The 16,505-nt window shown below is 46.5% G+C and overlaps 1 protein-coding gene across 24 annotated transcripts in view; it reads left to right on the top strand.

Moving 5' to 3' along the window:
- NCOR2 (nuclear receptor corepressor 2) overlaps nt 1–16,505 on the top strand; it is a 352,014-nt gene that overhangs the window by 188,250 nt on the left and 147,259 nt on the right. For 12 of the 24 annotated variants that reach the window (XM_079957706.1, XM_079957722.1, XM_079957721.1 and 9 more), the window contains exon 14: nt 2,704–2,817. In XM_079957706.1, the coding sequence (XP_079813832.1) occupies nt 2,704–2,817 (114 nt within the window). Of the gene's footprint in view, nt 1–2,703; nt 2,818–12,882; nt 13,024–13,762; nt 13,802–16,505 lie in introns of those variants that run through there. The other 12 variants (XM_079957718.1, XM_079957725.1, XM_079957705.1 and 9 more) reach the window with 3 other exon arrangements.

The raw sequence follows: 16,505 nt of genomic DNA, 5'->3' as shown, positions 1-16,505 counted from the left end.
CCGTTTCTTATTTTTCCAGTATTAAATTCAGTTTGGAGTATTTATGATTTATTTATTTTTTAAGCCTACATAAAATTCAAATGTGGCTTTATACTTGTTTATCCTATTACAGTGGTACCTCGGGTTACATACGCTTCAGGTTACATACGCTTCAGGTTACAGACTCTGCTAACCCAGAAATATTACCTCAGGTTAAGAACTTTGCTTCAGGATGAGAACAGAGATCGTGCTCCGGCGGCGCGGCGGCAGCAGCAGGAGGCCCCATTAGCTAAAGTGGTGCTTCAGGTTAAGAACAGTTTCAGGTTAAGAACGGACCTCTGGAACGAATTAAGTACTTAACCCGAGGTACCACTGTATATGCATTTTTGTATGAAAACATTATAGCAAAGCAATTTTCCTAATATAATGCACATTATTTTCACTAATCTGTGTGTTTTTGGGTGCACATACCCCTCTTTTCGCACGCTTTTTTGGGAGGTGGGGGTTACAACTGCATTGCCAAATATGGAGAAGTGTGAGTTTTGATGGCTGGCTGAATTTCAGAAGAGCAACTTACATAGACTTGCATTAAGATCCTAACCAAACAAATTGTGCTCCCATCCCTATGTGCCCCATGGTGGTTTCAAGGGAGAGGCAGTGGTTCTCGATTCCAAAACTGAGATTTGTCCACTCTTGTTCAAAGCCTCCTATGGCTTGTGCTTTTGTCAACTGCAGTCATGAGCTGAAGTGGGAGAGGGGTGCTGCACCAGTGGAGGAACTACAAGACATGCACTGTGCAGTCATATCCTATGCAGTGACTTGGCCTTATCCAAAGCCCCTCCCCCCCCCAATAACTTCATGTGGCTGCATTTTAAGAAGCCTTGCTTTGGGCAGCTCCGGGTCTTGAGCTAATCTGCTAGCAAGCTGGATGGGGAAACCTTTTTGCTCTTGAAATATAACTTGTCAAGTCTCCAAACACCGCTGAGGAGCTGATTTCCTGCCCTTTCCTCAGCACGCTGGGATTGGAATGCAGTTGACAGCTCCCGAAAGCAGGAAACTGAATGCATCAGCCTGAAAGTGAAGTGTGTTCCGCCTTGCAAGCTTAATGGGTGGAAATAATGGCTGCTGACAGTTGTGTGGCAGGTTATATGTAGTGTTCCACTGAAGCTAAAGGATGATAGACTTCTCCTACTCCTCCCCCTCCTTTCCCCCTTTTGCTTTTAGTTGCTCCAGTCATTTGGGGTCAGTCCTTCCATCTTTTCCTGTGCAGTCTTCCATAATGCTGGAAATAAAACTCTGCCAGAATGCAGAGATGCAATTCACTTAAGGGCATGTATCAGTTCTCTAACACTTTATATTGTGATTTCTCAATGCAGAGTTTCTTCCTCCCCTTTAATTCTCTACCTTTGGCTCCACTTGAGGCCCCAACTGGGAGGGGGCAGGAGAGAGAGAGAGTAGGGAAAGATTCTCAATAAAGGAAGCTGGCTAACCAGATGTCTTTTGCCTCTGCACATATCAGCTCAGACAGACAGACAGACAGACAGAGGAAGTTGCAACAGAAAGTAGCTGTTGCTCAGAGGAGGATGGGTGGTGTTGTGTGGGATGGCCCTCACTCTGTATTGGTTACAGAGGGTAGTGGGTGTCACAGAGGTTTCACAGGCCATAGGATAGGATGGCTGGGACTTCCCTGACACTCATCTATCTTGCAGGTAGTCAAAGCAGACTGTGAAGCAAAGCAAAGCAAAGCAAAGGGGTTTTGTAATTGCCGAAAAAGCTCTATTATAGAATCAAATAATTGTAGAGTTGGAAGGTATCCTGAGGGTCATCTCGTCCAACCCCTACAATGCAGGAATCTCAACACGCTGTTAGCTCAGAACTGGAAATTAGAACCTTGACCCTTGCAAGAGGAGTTGCTGGAGAATGTTTGGCCCGTAGTTGAAACAAGGATGTTAGCATTTACAATCAAGGAGTTGAGATGGGGACTTGTTGGCATTTGCTGCATAATGGAACAGTGTCACAATACTATAATGCCAATTGAAATGTGAGGTCATACTTTTCTCAGCATGGTGATATTATATCTTTGTTTATCTGTGCGTTATTGGAAATGAGAGTAAAATGAGAAAGGGTTTGAAAGCACAGATCTGGTGCTAGTATAATCAGTTGTCGGGAACATTCCCGGTTCAGATCTCAACCTCTTCCATGAACTCCCTCTTCCATGAACTCATGGGATAGCCTTCAGAAAGCTGCTTATCTCCATCTCAGCCCTCCAACTTCACCGTGGAAACAATGATACTGACCTACCCTGCTAGGTTGTTGTGTAAGGGATTAATGAGATAACATATGCTAAGTGCAAACAACAGATTACAAAATCAGTTAACGAAAAACAATAAAAGCATTTTTACAATGGGTCACACTTCTGGGAAAGCCTTCTTAAACAATAATATCTTCCACAAATGCCAAAACGTCAGAATGATTACCTAATTTTATCTGGTAACTGATTTCAGAGGGTTGCAGATTCAACACTTATTTTATCTTATTTTATTTTATGATGCCCCACTTTGTTGATTGTGAAGTGGTTTGTAAATGTACAAATGAAGAATAAATATTTTGTTCTGTGGTCTAACTTGCTGCTGCTGCTGCTTATGCATTTTATTGCTCAATGTGCACACAACTAGTCCTCCAGTTATCCACCTTAACTCTTCTCCCCATCCTGTGTTACTGTAGACGGTGGCTGACTGCGTCCTCTACTATTACCTGACCAAGAAGAATGAGAACTATAAGAACCTCGTGAGAAGGAACTACCGGAGGCGTGGAAAGAACCAGGTGAGAAAGGCAGAGGTGGTCCTGTGGAGCATATGTGATGGAGGTTTTGTTAATTTGTCGTGCATTGACCATGTGGAAGTGAGCATGGGAAGGGGTCTTGCACTGAGTCACACTCTTGGTCCATCTAGCTCAGTACTGACCACACTGACTGACAGTGGCTCCTCAGCTTTTCAGACAAGGGAATATTCCTAGTCTTTCTTGGAGATGCCAGAGACTGAATCTGGAACCTTCTGCTTGCAGACCCCATGGCTTTGCTCTGAATAATAATAATTGTCACTAAGAATTGCAGATGTGGCTGAATCCGACCGGATCAAGCCAGAGGCCTACCTAGTCCAGTATCCTGTTCTTACAGTGGCCAAGCATATGCCTTTGGGTATCTCAGAAGCAGAATCTCAGCACAACAGCACTCTCCCCACCTGGGATTGCCAGCAACTGATACTTTGAGGCATATTTATTATTACTATTATTTATTAAATTTCCTCCCAACAATGGAGGTAGAATTTAGCTAGTATGAATGGGACTGTTTGTTGCTTACAATTCCATAATTGTCTTTGTGGGGCAGAAATCTGTACAGGGCACAGGCTGAGTAAATAAAAACAAATTAGTATTATTACTAAGTTTGAGTCACCTTATGCTGAAGTCCCTGAAGACTTAACAGTAAAATTAATACATCTAGTATATGCTGCATGGAATATACAATAAATAGAGCAAAGCAACTGTGAAAGACAAACAGTGAAATCTCCACCTCAAGTGCAAACATGATTTCCATCAAATTGAACAATCCAAATGTGACTGACACATGAAGCCTGGGTTATTAAAAGGCCTGGGAGAAATGTTAGGTCTGACACCAAAAAGATGTGGAAGTGGGCACCAGGTGGGCACACTCTCTTGGGGAGAGCATTTCACAAGTGGTGAGCCACCACCCAAAAGGCCCTCTCCTGCTGCAGCCTCCACCCCCCGATCTTCAGCGGGCATGGGCCCTTGCAGGCAGGCCTCTTGAGATGATCTTAGGGCCTTCTATGGGGAAATGAATGTTCCTTCAAGTACTGGGGTCCCCAGCCTTGTAAGGCTTTATGTATATTGTGCTGTGTGCAATAAACTGCGTGAGGCTTTCTAGGTTAAAGCCAGCAACTTGAATTGGGCCTGCAACTGTATTGAAAACCGGTGCGCATGTGAACCCTTCATACCATAAAATGAGTAAGTGGGTAGGAGGCAGGGAGGTGAGGGCCCACTAGCACAGTGATAGAGCACCTGCTTGGCGCATGGAAGCTTCAGGGTTGGTCACTGGCATCTCCACTTAAGGAGGTCTCTGTTAGTAGGGCGGGGTAAGACCACTTCCTGTGGCCTTGGAGAGCCTCTGCCTTTAGGAGTAGGCAATATCTGCCTTGGAAAAGGAGGAGTTTGGATTTGATATCCCGCCTTTTACTCCTTTAAGGAGTCTCAAAGCGGCTAACATTCTCCCCCCCCCCCACAACAAACACTCTGTGAGGTGAGTGGGGCTGAGAGACTTCAAAGAAGTGTGACTGGCCCAAGGTCATCCAGCAGCTGCATGTGGAAGAGCGGAGACGCGAACCCGGTTCCCCAGATTACGAGACTACCGCTCTTAACCACTACACCGCACTGGCTCTCCATAGTTCAGTTGGCAGGGCACCTTCTGTGCATGACCAGGGTCCCAGGTTCAGCTCTTTAGCAGATCCACCTGAAGCATCTTCTGTTATGTGAAGCACCATCCGTTAGTTGCTTTGGACATCTTCTGAAACAGCCCTGATGTTTTTCGCCCAAGCTTTTCGTTTGTTGTAAGTTATGAACCTTTTAATCTTTGAATTCCTGTTTCTATAATCCTGTTTTGTGCTTTTAATGATACTGTTTTATTGCTTTTATGTTATTTTTTGCATGCTGCGTAAAGGTAAAGGGTAAAGGGACCCCTGACCATTAGGTCCAGTCATGGCCGACTCTGGGGTTGTGGCGCTCATCTCGCTTTATTGGCCGAGGGAGCCAGCGTACAGCTTCCGGGTCATGTGGCCAGTATGACTAAGCCGCTTCTGGCGAACCAGAGCAGTGCACGGAAACGCCATTTACCTTCCTGCCGGAGCAGTACCTATTTATCTACTTGCACTTTGAGGTGTTTTCGAACTGCTAGGTTGGCAGAAGCAGGGACTGAGCAATGGGAGCTTACCCCATCGCGGGGATTCGAACTGGCGACCTTCTCATCGGCAAGTCCTAGGCTCAGTGGTTTAACCTGCTGCTTAGCAGTTTGTAAATATTAAGCAGTTCCAAAATTCTTTCAAATAAACAAACCCCCTCAAACTAGTTTAAGTCAGAGTAGAGTGTTAGCCATGCTGTGGTAAACTCTACTTGAGATGTTTGGGTGTGTGTTTGCAGGAGAAAGTGATCTTTCAGGTAACCTGGTCCCAAGTGATGGAGGATTTAAAAATAAAAATCTACCTTTAAATTTGGTTTGGAAACAGACTGGGAACCAGTGTCACTGACAAAGCACTGGTGTGATGTGGCTAAAATGCCCAGTCATAGTTAAAAATCTTGCAGTTTCTGCGCCATTTTTTCAAGAAGCTCAATGCAGGTTATCTGAAGCAGGTGACCACTAGCAAAAGGGCTTTCTTGGTGGCAGCATCCTGGCGATGGCGTAGCCTCCCTAGATAGGTCTGCTTGGCACCTTTGTCGTCTTTCTGCAAATAGGCAAAGACTTTTTTCTTCACCCACACTTTAGGACATTTTATGTGTTAAAACAAAAGATCCGGGCTGACATTGCTTGAGCTGTGCATTATTTTATAACCTGAGCTATTAAGTGCTTATGTTTTTCCTTAGAAGCAGCTGAGCAGTTCAACTATGCTTTGACTCAGCTCTCATGTATTTCAGTGGGGCACATGGAGGAAAACTTTCTGGAAGATCCTGCCACATGTCTGTTGGGCTGTGTGTACACGCGTATGCGGTGTGGTGTGGGGCTGTGCGGTTTTGATTTTCCACCTCAATATGCTGGACTTTTTTGGGCTGGCTCTGGACTAAGAAGGTTGTTAGCTTGCTTTTAAGAATAGCTTCCCCAAAACAGATTTGGTTGGAAAGCAATACCATGTAAGGGAGCAGAGAGACTGAACTTCATGTCACAGCATCACAATGGAGAACGTGGGGAGGCGGGGGTGGGGAGGGGAAGGAAGACAGAGGGGGAATGTTTGCAAAACATTATTAAAAACTGGTGGCAAAGCAGCATTGTATGAGCCTAGGAAGAGCCCTGCTGAATCGGGTCCAATGGCTTAACTAATCCAGCACCCTGCTCTCACAGTGGCCAGTCAGGTGTCTCTTGGAACCCCGCAAGAAGAACATTTATTTATTTATTCCATAAAATTTATATACTGCTTGATTTTAAAAGATCTCAAGTGGTTGCTGGTGTTCACCAATAACTAGTGTTCAAAGGCATTCTGCCTTTGACTTTGGAGCAAGCTTATCGCCACACGATTAGTAGTCTTATCCCCATTTAAAGAACACACACACAGCCTTATTGCAGTCCATGGACCCAAAATAGTACAACAGTAGTAAATATCAACAGCTATTAAGCTGTAAAATCGGCCTTGCTAGCCAATAGAGGAGCTTTAGCCTGTAGATACCGATTTCTGATTTTTGCTGCCTCTGAGAGGATTTTGCTACAGATAATGTAATAGTATCAAACTTACCCTCAAGGAGAACCTTGACATTCCAGGTTGTTCTTTTAGTATTCGATTGATTAGATGCTGTCTCAACTACAATGCAATAAAATGTGTTCCATACATTTAATATCCTGGTTACATGGGCACAGCCTAGCTTGGTATGGACACCAGCCAATCTTCCCCTCAGCATTTCAGAAGGGAAAACATTTAATCTGGCTTTAGAAAACAGATGGTAGTAATTAGATACAGTCAAATTCTTAAGGTAGGGAGATAACAGAAAACCCTGTAGGTATTGGATTCCTGACACAGATGGGCCACAGGTCACATGTGAGCAAGATCACAAATCACTAAAGGCAGTATCCCATAACCTTGTGCTTCACAGTTTTGAGGGCAGTGTCATGCCCAGGTGGGTAAGAAAAGATGATGAAAGACCTATTGAAGAGGCCTTATGTGCCATTGGTTTTTGACCAGGAGCTGATGCACTTCTCATTTATACTCTGGTTTCTCCTCAGATCGTATAAATCTTTCACCATTTAAAGCTATCCAAGTTGTTGACTATTTGTACATTTGTGGTAGTGAATTCAGTGTGCTGTGGAAAGAAGTACTTACTCTTATGTCCCAAGTCTAGTTGGCTGGGCCTTACCACTCACCAGCACCTGGTTTTGAATCTGTCACTGTTGTATCAGCCGGTCATCCTAAAGTAACATTTAGATGCTTTCAGGGATGTGGGATGGAAGGTTTTTTAACGTGGAAATTTTTCCATTGCTTAATATTTCCATGGAAAAAAATCCATTTCCTAAGTTCATTAGTGACAGTGAATGGATGCCATTTGCAAACACAACATCATTGTTGTTGCTGTTGTTGTTTAGTCGTGTCCGCCTCTTTGTGACCCCATGGACCAGAGCACGCCAGGCACTTCTGTCTTCCACTGCCTCCCACAGTTTGGTCAAACTCATGCTGGGAGCTTTGAGAACACTGTCCCACCATCTCGTCCTCTGTCGTCCCCTTCTCCTTGTGCCCTCCATCTTTCCCAACATCAGGGTCTTTTCCAGGGAGTATTTTTGTTTACTAAATAAAGAAAAAAAAATTTTTAACTGGAATTTCCCCCATGCAAACTGAAATTTTCCCCAATTCAAGTTCCTCTGTGCAAATAAAGATAAAGGTAAAGGTACCCCTGCCCATACGGGCCAGTCGTGTCCGACTCTAGGGTTGTGCGCCCATCTTACTTAAGAGGCCGGGGGCCAGCGCTGTCCGGAGACACTTCCGGGTCACGTGGCCAGAGTGACGAAGCTGCTCTGGCGAGCCAGCACCAGCACAGCACACGGAAACGCCGTTTACCTCCCCCTTTAAAGCGGTACCTATTTAACTACTTGCACTTAGGGGTGCTTTTGAACTGCTAGGTGGGCAGGAGCTGGGACCGAAAGACGGGAGCTCACCCCGCCGCGGGGATTCGAACTGCCAACCATGCGATCAGCAAGTCCTAGGCACCCACAGCGCCACCCGCGTCCCTTCTGTGCAAATAGCTTAGTTCAATTCTCACAGTAGCCAGCCAGACGCTTGTGGGAAACCTGCAAGAAAGTCATTGGGGAGTAGTGGGGGGCAGGGGGCAACAGCTTTCTCTCCAGCTTTCTTGCCCAATTTGTGTAGGGAAATTTTCCAGTTAATAATTTTCTGGAAAACCCACATTACTGTTTGAGTTGCAGAATGGAAAAGATGACCCAGAGGTACAATTAACTTTCGCTGCTATAAATAAGAGGTTTCCCTCAGACCCTGGGAATCTGCTGAAAACAGCATTCCCTCCACAGATATCTATTGGGGCATGAGCCCGTGGTGGGAGGGGCCAGATGTAAAGGAGGTGGGGCCAGAGGTAAAAACAGACACACCCTATTGCTGTCACTTCTTCTGCCACCCCTTTACCTCCCGCCCACCTTGTCACACTCATGAAATCATGAATTAGAACTCTGGCTTGCCCATCCCTAGTTTAGATGGACCTGCCTATGGTATGACCTGCTGTGCTGGTCTCGGGGGGGGGGGTTACCGAGAGGCGTGGTCAGAGTCCGGTCCTGGGCCGAGGGTCTGGAGACTGTCCAGCAAGGGTCCAGAGCAGGAAGCCGGGCGTGGACGGGAACTCTGGAAGAACAGTTCTGGGTGCTGGCAGAAACAGCTTTCCAACGACTGGGCTGACTGGCCTTTATCTCCTCTGAGGCCAGGGGCGGTCCCGGCCCACAGGTGACCCGCCTCTCCTGGCCTTAAGGCGAGCACTCCTCCTGGGAGAACTTAGTTCCCTCCGCCCCTCTGCCCTGAGCCCCTGCAGCTCAGGAGAGGCTGGAGGGTTACTGGACCCAGGGACAGCTTCCCCTTCCCCTGACAGGGCTGGGAGAGGAGCACCTGCAGGCAATGGGCCCTCAATCACCTCCAGAGCCAGAGTGGATACATCTGGGGCCTGCTCCTGAGGAGCAGGTGCAGGCTCTTCAGATTCAAGCCCCTGCCCCAGTTCAGCCGGCCCTGGAAGCGGGGACTCCTGTGCAGGCTGGGACTCCTCAGGTTCAGATTCTGAATCAGATTCCCAGGCCATCACACCTGGGAATATTGTAGTTGAGGCTGCTACACAGGATGGCATATTCTTCAGGCTATTGGGTCTTCTTCAGAGGAAATAGTGCAGCAACAAATGCTGTGCTGGATAGGCGGCACCAGACCTTTAGATTTAGGCAGGCCAGGTGTCAGTACTTGGATTTTTTTTTATCATATGCCTCTTCTTGCAGAATATGTGAGCAGCACAGCAGTTAGCTGTGCCCCCCTGAGCAATGGAAGTACTTGATGCTGCTCATTTATTTATTTGTAACATCTGTACCTAACGGTTCAGCCACCGACTCTCACACAACGGTTTATAGGCAGTTGATTAAAACAAGACGGTCCCTGGCTTATAACCTAAAAGACAAAACACAAGAAGAAAGGGGGATGGAGAGAGAAGAAGGGGGAGAAAAAGCAACCTCAGGCACCAGTTCTTAAAAGTTAAAAGAACAGTTCTTAAAATGACCAGCTGGATTGGAAACAGTTCAAGGACAGGAGGAGCCTAGCGATGGAGCTGGTTTTCCTGCGATGAAACAGTCCTTCTTCTTACCTCTCCCACTCTTGCAGCTGGAATGGATGCTGGCAATTGAGGCAGAAGGCCCGGTAAAGCTGACCTGCTGTGTTCCTCTGAACACCTCCCTATCTAACATGGCTTCCTGCTGCCTCTTGTATATAATATCCTTTTTTTTAAAAAAAAAAGTAGGGCCCCAGATGACTCTGTGTATGCTAAAAGTCGCATTGTCTTCTGCATGCAATGATTAGTAAGGTCCACCAGGAGCACACTCAAGGTGATGATGATGATGATAATTGTCAGGGAATTGCCATCAACTCAGAGGCGAGAGGTTGAAGGGCAGTTGGGTTACAGGGAGCCTCCAAAGATCGTGAGAAGCAGCACTTCCTCTGCAGAGGAGGGAAGCCACGCCTCCAGTGGGGAAGGGGTGCAGGGCTCAGAGGATGCAAGGGAGAGCCACAGCACCGAGCATGAACAAAGCGGGGTGGAGGTAGGTCCCCCTTTGCCCACGTCCTCTCTGCGTAGTAGGTTTAGGCGCAGAGAGGGGAGGCATAGGATGGGGGAAAGTTTAAGTACCGCCCACTCCCAGATTCTGCTAGCGACTGAGCAGACATGGAAAAGAGTCGATCTACATTGTGAATGTTATTATTTATACCCCCCATCTGGCTGGGTTTCCCCAGCCACTCTGGGCGGCTTCCAACAAAACATTAAAATATAATAATTCATCAGCTATTAAAAGCTTCCCTAAACAGGGCTGCCTTCAGATGTCTTCTAAAAGTCAAATAGTTGTTTATTTCCTTGACACATGATGGGAGGGTGTTCCACAGGGTGGGCATGACTACTGAGAAGGCCCTCTTCTTGCAGAGAGGGAACCGCCAGAAGGCCCTCAGAGGTGGACCTCAGTGTCCGGGCTGAATGACGGGGGTGGAGACGCTTCTTCAGGTATACAGGACCGAGGCTGTTTAGGGCTTTAAAGGTCAGCACCAACACTTTGGATTGTGCTCAGAAACATACTGGGAGCTAATGAAGGTCTTTCAGGACTGGTGTTAATGTGATCTTGGCGGCCACTCCCAGTCACCAGTCTAGCTGCCACATTCTGGATTAGTTGTAGTTTCTGGGTCACCTTCAAAGGTAGCCCCATGTAGAGCACATTGCAGTAGTCCAAGCGGGAGAAAACTAGAGCATGCACTACTTGGGCGAGACAGTCTGCGGACAGATTGTTCTGTCTGTGTGTGAAGCACTGGTCTCTTTTCACACATTTTAGCTTACTTGCATATTTAATGAGGAAAGAAAAAATATGGAAAAATATAGGAGGAAGAAGGAAAAACTAATAATAATAATAATAATAATAATAATAATAATAATAATAATAATACCAGCAGTAGAATAATAGCAGACTTCCATCAATTTACATTGCAGATACTGTGGCTTTCAGTACACAAATCTTAAACATATAAGTTAATATGAGCCCTGCACATATCTATATAGATATCTGCACAAAATTGCTGCCTCTGTGAAATACGTTCAAATGTAGTCAAATCACGTGCAAAGTCCTTGTGAGCAGGGTGCACTGAGAGCTGTGCTTCTTTGCACAAAAGCTCAATTAAGCTAAAGAATTAAGTGGCAGTGGCCACTGGTTTTAGATGGATTTAAAGGGAGAAATGTTAAAATGAAGGCAAAATAGATCCAGCTACTGTAATGAGCCACGATAGCTTAGTGGTACTCTGAAGACCAAAATGCCCCTGAATATCAGTGGCAGTAGGCGGTGGGGGGCAGGAACAGATGGCAGAATACCTGGAGAGGGCTGCACTGCTGCAGGGTTCTGTCAACGTCTTTATAAACAACTTGGATAAAGGAATTGAGAGGATGCTCACCAAATTTGCAGATGACACCAAGCGGCGAGGGCTAGCTAATGCTGCAGAAGGTAGAAGACCTTAACACATTGGAGAGCTGGGCCCAAAGTAACAAAATGAATTTCAATAGGGAGAAATGTCAGGTTCTTCACTTAGACAGGAAGAACCAGCTACACAAATATAAGATGGGGGCACCTGGCTTGCTAGTAGTACACGTGAAAAGGATCTAGGAATCTTCGTAGACCACAAGCTTAACTTGAGTCAGTAATGTGATGCAGCAGCAAAAAATGCAAATGCTATTCTAGACTGCATCAACAGGAAGTATAGCCCTCTATCAAGGAAAGTAGTAGTACCACTCTATTCTACCTTGGTCAGACACCAGCTGGTGTACTGTGTCCAGTTCTGGGCACCACAATTTAAGAAGGATACTGACAAGCTGGAACATGTGCAGAGGCAGAGGGCAACCAAGATGATCAAGAGTCTGGAAACCAAGACTTGTGAGGAGTGCTTGAAGAAGCTGGGTATGTTTGGCCTGGAAAAGAGAAGACAGTCACCTTCAAATATCTAAAGGGCTGTCACACGGAAGATGGAGCAAGCTTGTTTTCTCTTGCTCTGGAGGGTAGGACCTGAGCTAGTGGCTTCAAGTTACATGAAAGGAGATTGCGATTCAACATCAGGAAGAGCTTTCTGGCGGCAACAACTGTGGAACAGATTCTCTCAGAAGGTGGTTGACTCTCCTTCCTTGGAGGTTTTTAAGCAGGAGGTGGATGGCCATTTGTCATGATGCTTTAATTGAGGTTCCTTCATTGCGGGGGCTGGACTGGATGACCCTCAGAGTCCCTTCCAACTCTGCAATTCTGTGACAATGCTGGCCAAGGATCCCTCTAGGAATACCTGCCCTGGTTGTTGTCCAGGGACATGGCGAAGTGGGCAAATGGCCTAGTGGCTGTTTCTGTCATCAAAGAGGCAATTATGGGAAGCAAAAAACCCAAATAAACAACCCCTATTAGACCCTTTTTTTGTGACTGGAGCAGATCTGTGGTGTGTTTTGGTGGAAGGTTATTTTGTCCCAGGAACAAAGCATGTACATATGTTTGATTTTGATCAAAAGCCAGAGCTCCAGAAGTTTAAAAAAGCAAGAGTTGGTTCCTGAGTCACACAGACAAACCAACATCCAAGGGTTTGTTTGTTTGTTTTTTCATTTGTGTGTTACTGGGTATCTGTCTTGAAGAATTACCGTGGCTGCCTGTGTCCTGTCCTGGCAGGGCAACAGAGACTAGGACCTTGGCACCCTCTGAGAGCCTAAGAATCGGAGAGGGGAGGGAGGAATTAGGAGGCAGGCATGCTGCAGGGTTGAGTTTGCCATCCTCGGATATTAATCACTCACAGGCTGTAGCCAACACTGCAAGCTCCCGGTGACGAGGGCTGTGGTTTTATAGCTCATGACTCATCGGCTCGACTGAGAGCGACCGTGTTATTCCAGTAGATTGCAAAATCATAACAGGAATGCCGTGGCTGGTTTACGGCTCAACTATGCAAATCGCCAGGAAGCCATTTGAGTCGGAGAGCGTAAGGCACGCCGAGCTGGGATGGCCGAGCTGTGAAAAGGCACCGGGGGCAGCAGGAGGAGGTGATGGGGGGCTCTCTGGGACAGCAGGGCTGGAGGCTGAGCACTTCTGCAGGGAGACAGGGGGTTCTCCGGGGGAAGGCAGGGACGTCCGGTGCTCTGGACAGACTTGGCCTAGACCTTGCTGTGAGGGAGCTTTTGGCAGGAGATTTCCACAAAGGCTCGAGGAAAGTCCTCTTTGCCTCAAGAGCCAAATGGGGACGTGCTTCTTCCCTCCGCCTTGGCTGATTCAGGGTGCCAGGCTTTTAAAAAGGGGTCCTTGCCTGTTGTTGGGGAGGGGAGGGGTGTCTTTTGAGGGTCTTGTGTGTGGAAACTTCTCCCAAAAAGACAAAGTCTTCTCTTTCCCCTCCCCAATTGTTCAGCTGCTTCCCGCCAAAACCTCGCAGCCGTGGAAGTTGGTTGGAACAGGGTGATGAAGAAGAGAGAGGCTGTTGGGGTTTGGGAACTGTGTTCCTCGTACGCTTGGGCCGTGTGGGAAGGAGGGTGCCAGGAACAGGTCCCGAGGAGGGAGAGGGAGAGAGAAGCATCCGTTCAGAGATTCAGTCTGGCATGGCCAAGGCAGAAAATGTTGCAACCGCCTGTGCTCTGTTTATATGAGCCAGCGTGCTATTCTGAAGATAAGCTATCTGCTGGGTGGTGTTTCCCTGGTGATATGTGTGTGTGCTTGCAATTGCGTAGATGTGGGAACTAACTCGCTTGGCTTTCCCCCCCTACTTTTGTGGGGTGGGGAGAATGCTGGCAGCCTGGGCCGCTCAGGATGCAACTGGAAATTAGGACAAAGGTGAGCAGCTGTTTATAATTAATATGCGGAGGCAGGGAACGGTGCCATCAGCCTCAAGGCCCCAGGGGCTGATCACTAACAGCTGACGAGGACTGGTGCCTTTGAGCAGTGGCCTGGAAGGAGCACATTTATTTTCATAACACCACAGTATTATTTTGGAGTGCGCGGAGGGCAGGGCGGGGCTTGGAACTGCACCTGTTGAAGCTGATGGGTTTTATTTTTGTTTTGAAGGGCGCTAAGGCTACTTATGTACAGGCACAAATAGGTCCTAACTTAGGTGGGTGTTGCTGTCCCCAGTCCCAAGAGAACCCCAGGAACTGTAGTTTTTCTCAGAGCGTCCGACCTGCCGACTCTGTCGGTAATTTGGAGAACTGTAGTCAGCAGGGGGTCTCGCTTGCAGTGGCAGGCAGAACAAGATTGTTTGGGGGGAAATTTTACACGTTTTTACACATTGGGTCTCAAGACAATGTACAAGAAAATTTAAAATGCAAACTCAGAAACACTAGAAATGCATCACAAGTAAGATGCAGCCAATGATTGATTCATGTTTGCAGCAGAAATGTGCCAGAAGTTGCTTTAGGACAGGGATAGGGAAGCTGTGACCATCCCAGATGTGGTTGGACTCCAAATCCCATGAGTATCAGCCAGCTAGCTCAGTGGTGAGAGATGATGGGAGTTGTAGTATATCAACTTCTGGAGGGCACCAGGTCACACCCATACACCCGATTTCACAATGTATATAGAACAGGCAGAACAATTATAACAGCTGAAAAACAAAACTATAAACTAGGCACGTAGAATGCATACAGTGGCACTTGGGTTTAAATAACAAAGCCCAAGTTAGGGCTATCAACAGTATTGGATTAGCAAGTATAGCTCCAGATTTGCCAGGGGTGATGAGGGTTTTCTTGAAAGTGATGGTTCCGCTGTATTATTATAAATATTCTGTTGGGAGCCACCCAGGGTGGCTGGGGAAACCCAGCCAGATGGGTGGGGTATGTATAAACAAACATTATTATTATTATTATTATCATCATCATCTGGAGGTGCCTGTCCTTGTTGGTCTCAAATTAGGCATAATATCCTCCATTATAGCTGTATTTCAGAGTGAGTGGTACCAGGCGTCCAGGGTAAGATTTAAGTTTTCCATTGAAATTGCATGGTTGAAATTACTATTCATGCTGCCAATATAAAATATTCCGTAAAAAACAATAGTTTCTTTAATAATAGTCATCATTTCTGGCAAAATTAAGTTCCAAAAATCTTGCACCAGCTTACATTCCCACAATAAATGATAATATGTACCAAGTTTATTGCAACCCCTCCAACTATTAGGTGACATAGAGGAAAACATTTTTAGCATTTGCAGAGAAGTGTGATGTCATCTGTGTAGTAATTTTAAGGAGTTTTCCCTAAGAAAAATGGAAACAGATTTTAAGGTTGAGTTTCTTTTTAACTCAGTCAGATGGGCAGGGTACAAATAATAAAATTATTATTAGTGTGTAGGACATATCTGCACAGGAATACACTTTTAGCTGCGCCCCAATAACAGGCCATTTCTTAAACAACCATTTGTATAGAGGCTCCATGCTGTTGGGATATTCAAACAACCGGGTATTCAGAGGGCCCTAATAATAATAGTAATAATTATTTATTTATACTCCGCCCATCTGGCTGGGTTTCCGCCACTCCGGGCGGCATCCAACAAAATATTAAAAATACATTGAAACACCAGTCATTAAAAACTTCCCTAAACAGGGCTGCCTTCAGACGTCTTCTAAAAGTCAAATAGTTGTTTATTTCCTTGACATCTGATGGGAGGGCATTTCACAGGGTGGGCACCACTACTGAGAAGGCCCCCTGCCTGGTTCCCTGTAACTTGGCTTCTCGCAATGAGGGAACCGCCAGAAGGCCCTCGGAGATGGATCTCAGTGTCCGGGCTGAATGATGGGGGTGGAGACGCTCCTTCAGGTATATTGGGCCGAAGCCATTTAAGGCTTTAAAGGTCAGCACCAACTCTTTGAATTGTGCTCGGAAATGTACGGGGAGGCAATGTGGGTCTTTCAAGACCGGTGTTATATGGTCTCTGCTCCCGTTCCCAGTCACCAGTCTAGCTGCCACATTCTGGATTAGTTCTAGCTTCTGGTTCACTTTCAAAGGTAGCCCCACGTAGAGCGCATTGCAGTAGTCTAAGCAGGAGATAACCAGAGCATGCACCACTCTGAAAAGACAGTCTGTGGGCAGGTAGGGTCTCAGCCTGTGTACCAGATGGAGCTAACAGACAGCTGTCCTGGACACAGAATTGATCTGCGCCTCCATGGACAGTGGAACTTGTGCATTCACCTTTGAATACATACATACCCATATTTAACTGCCCTGAGACCTCTGGATATAGAGCAGTATATAAATTCAATAATAATTATAGTAATAGGCACACCCACCCCACCCTCAAACTCAGGTGTCTGCTTGAGTATGCCTTACAGGAAAGTAATGAGCACAGATGTGAATAGCAGGCACAATTGGGGGGCGACCATTCCTCCTCCATTCTCTTGCTCTCACGAAGGGCATCTGCCTAGTGACTTTGGAGAAACAGAGTGTTGGACCAGTCAGGGGTAGCTGACATGGTGCCTTCTTGATGTTAATGGACTCCAGTTCCCATCATCCCCAGTCAGCGTGGCCAGTGGTCAGGGATGATTGTAGTCTG

Source organism: Podarcis cretensis, assembly GCF_951804945.1.
Source record: "Podarcis cretensis genome assembly, chromosome: 16".
Taxonomy (NCBI): Eukaryota; Metazoa; Chordata; class Lepidosauria; order Squamata; family Lacertidae; genus Podarcis; species Podarcis cretensis.
This window is presented reverse-complemented; position numbering and strand designations above follow the sequence as displayed.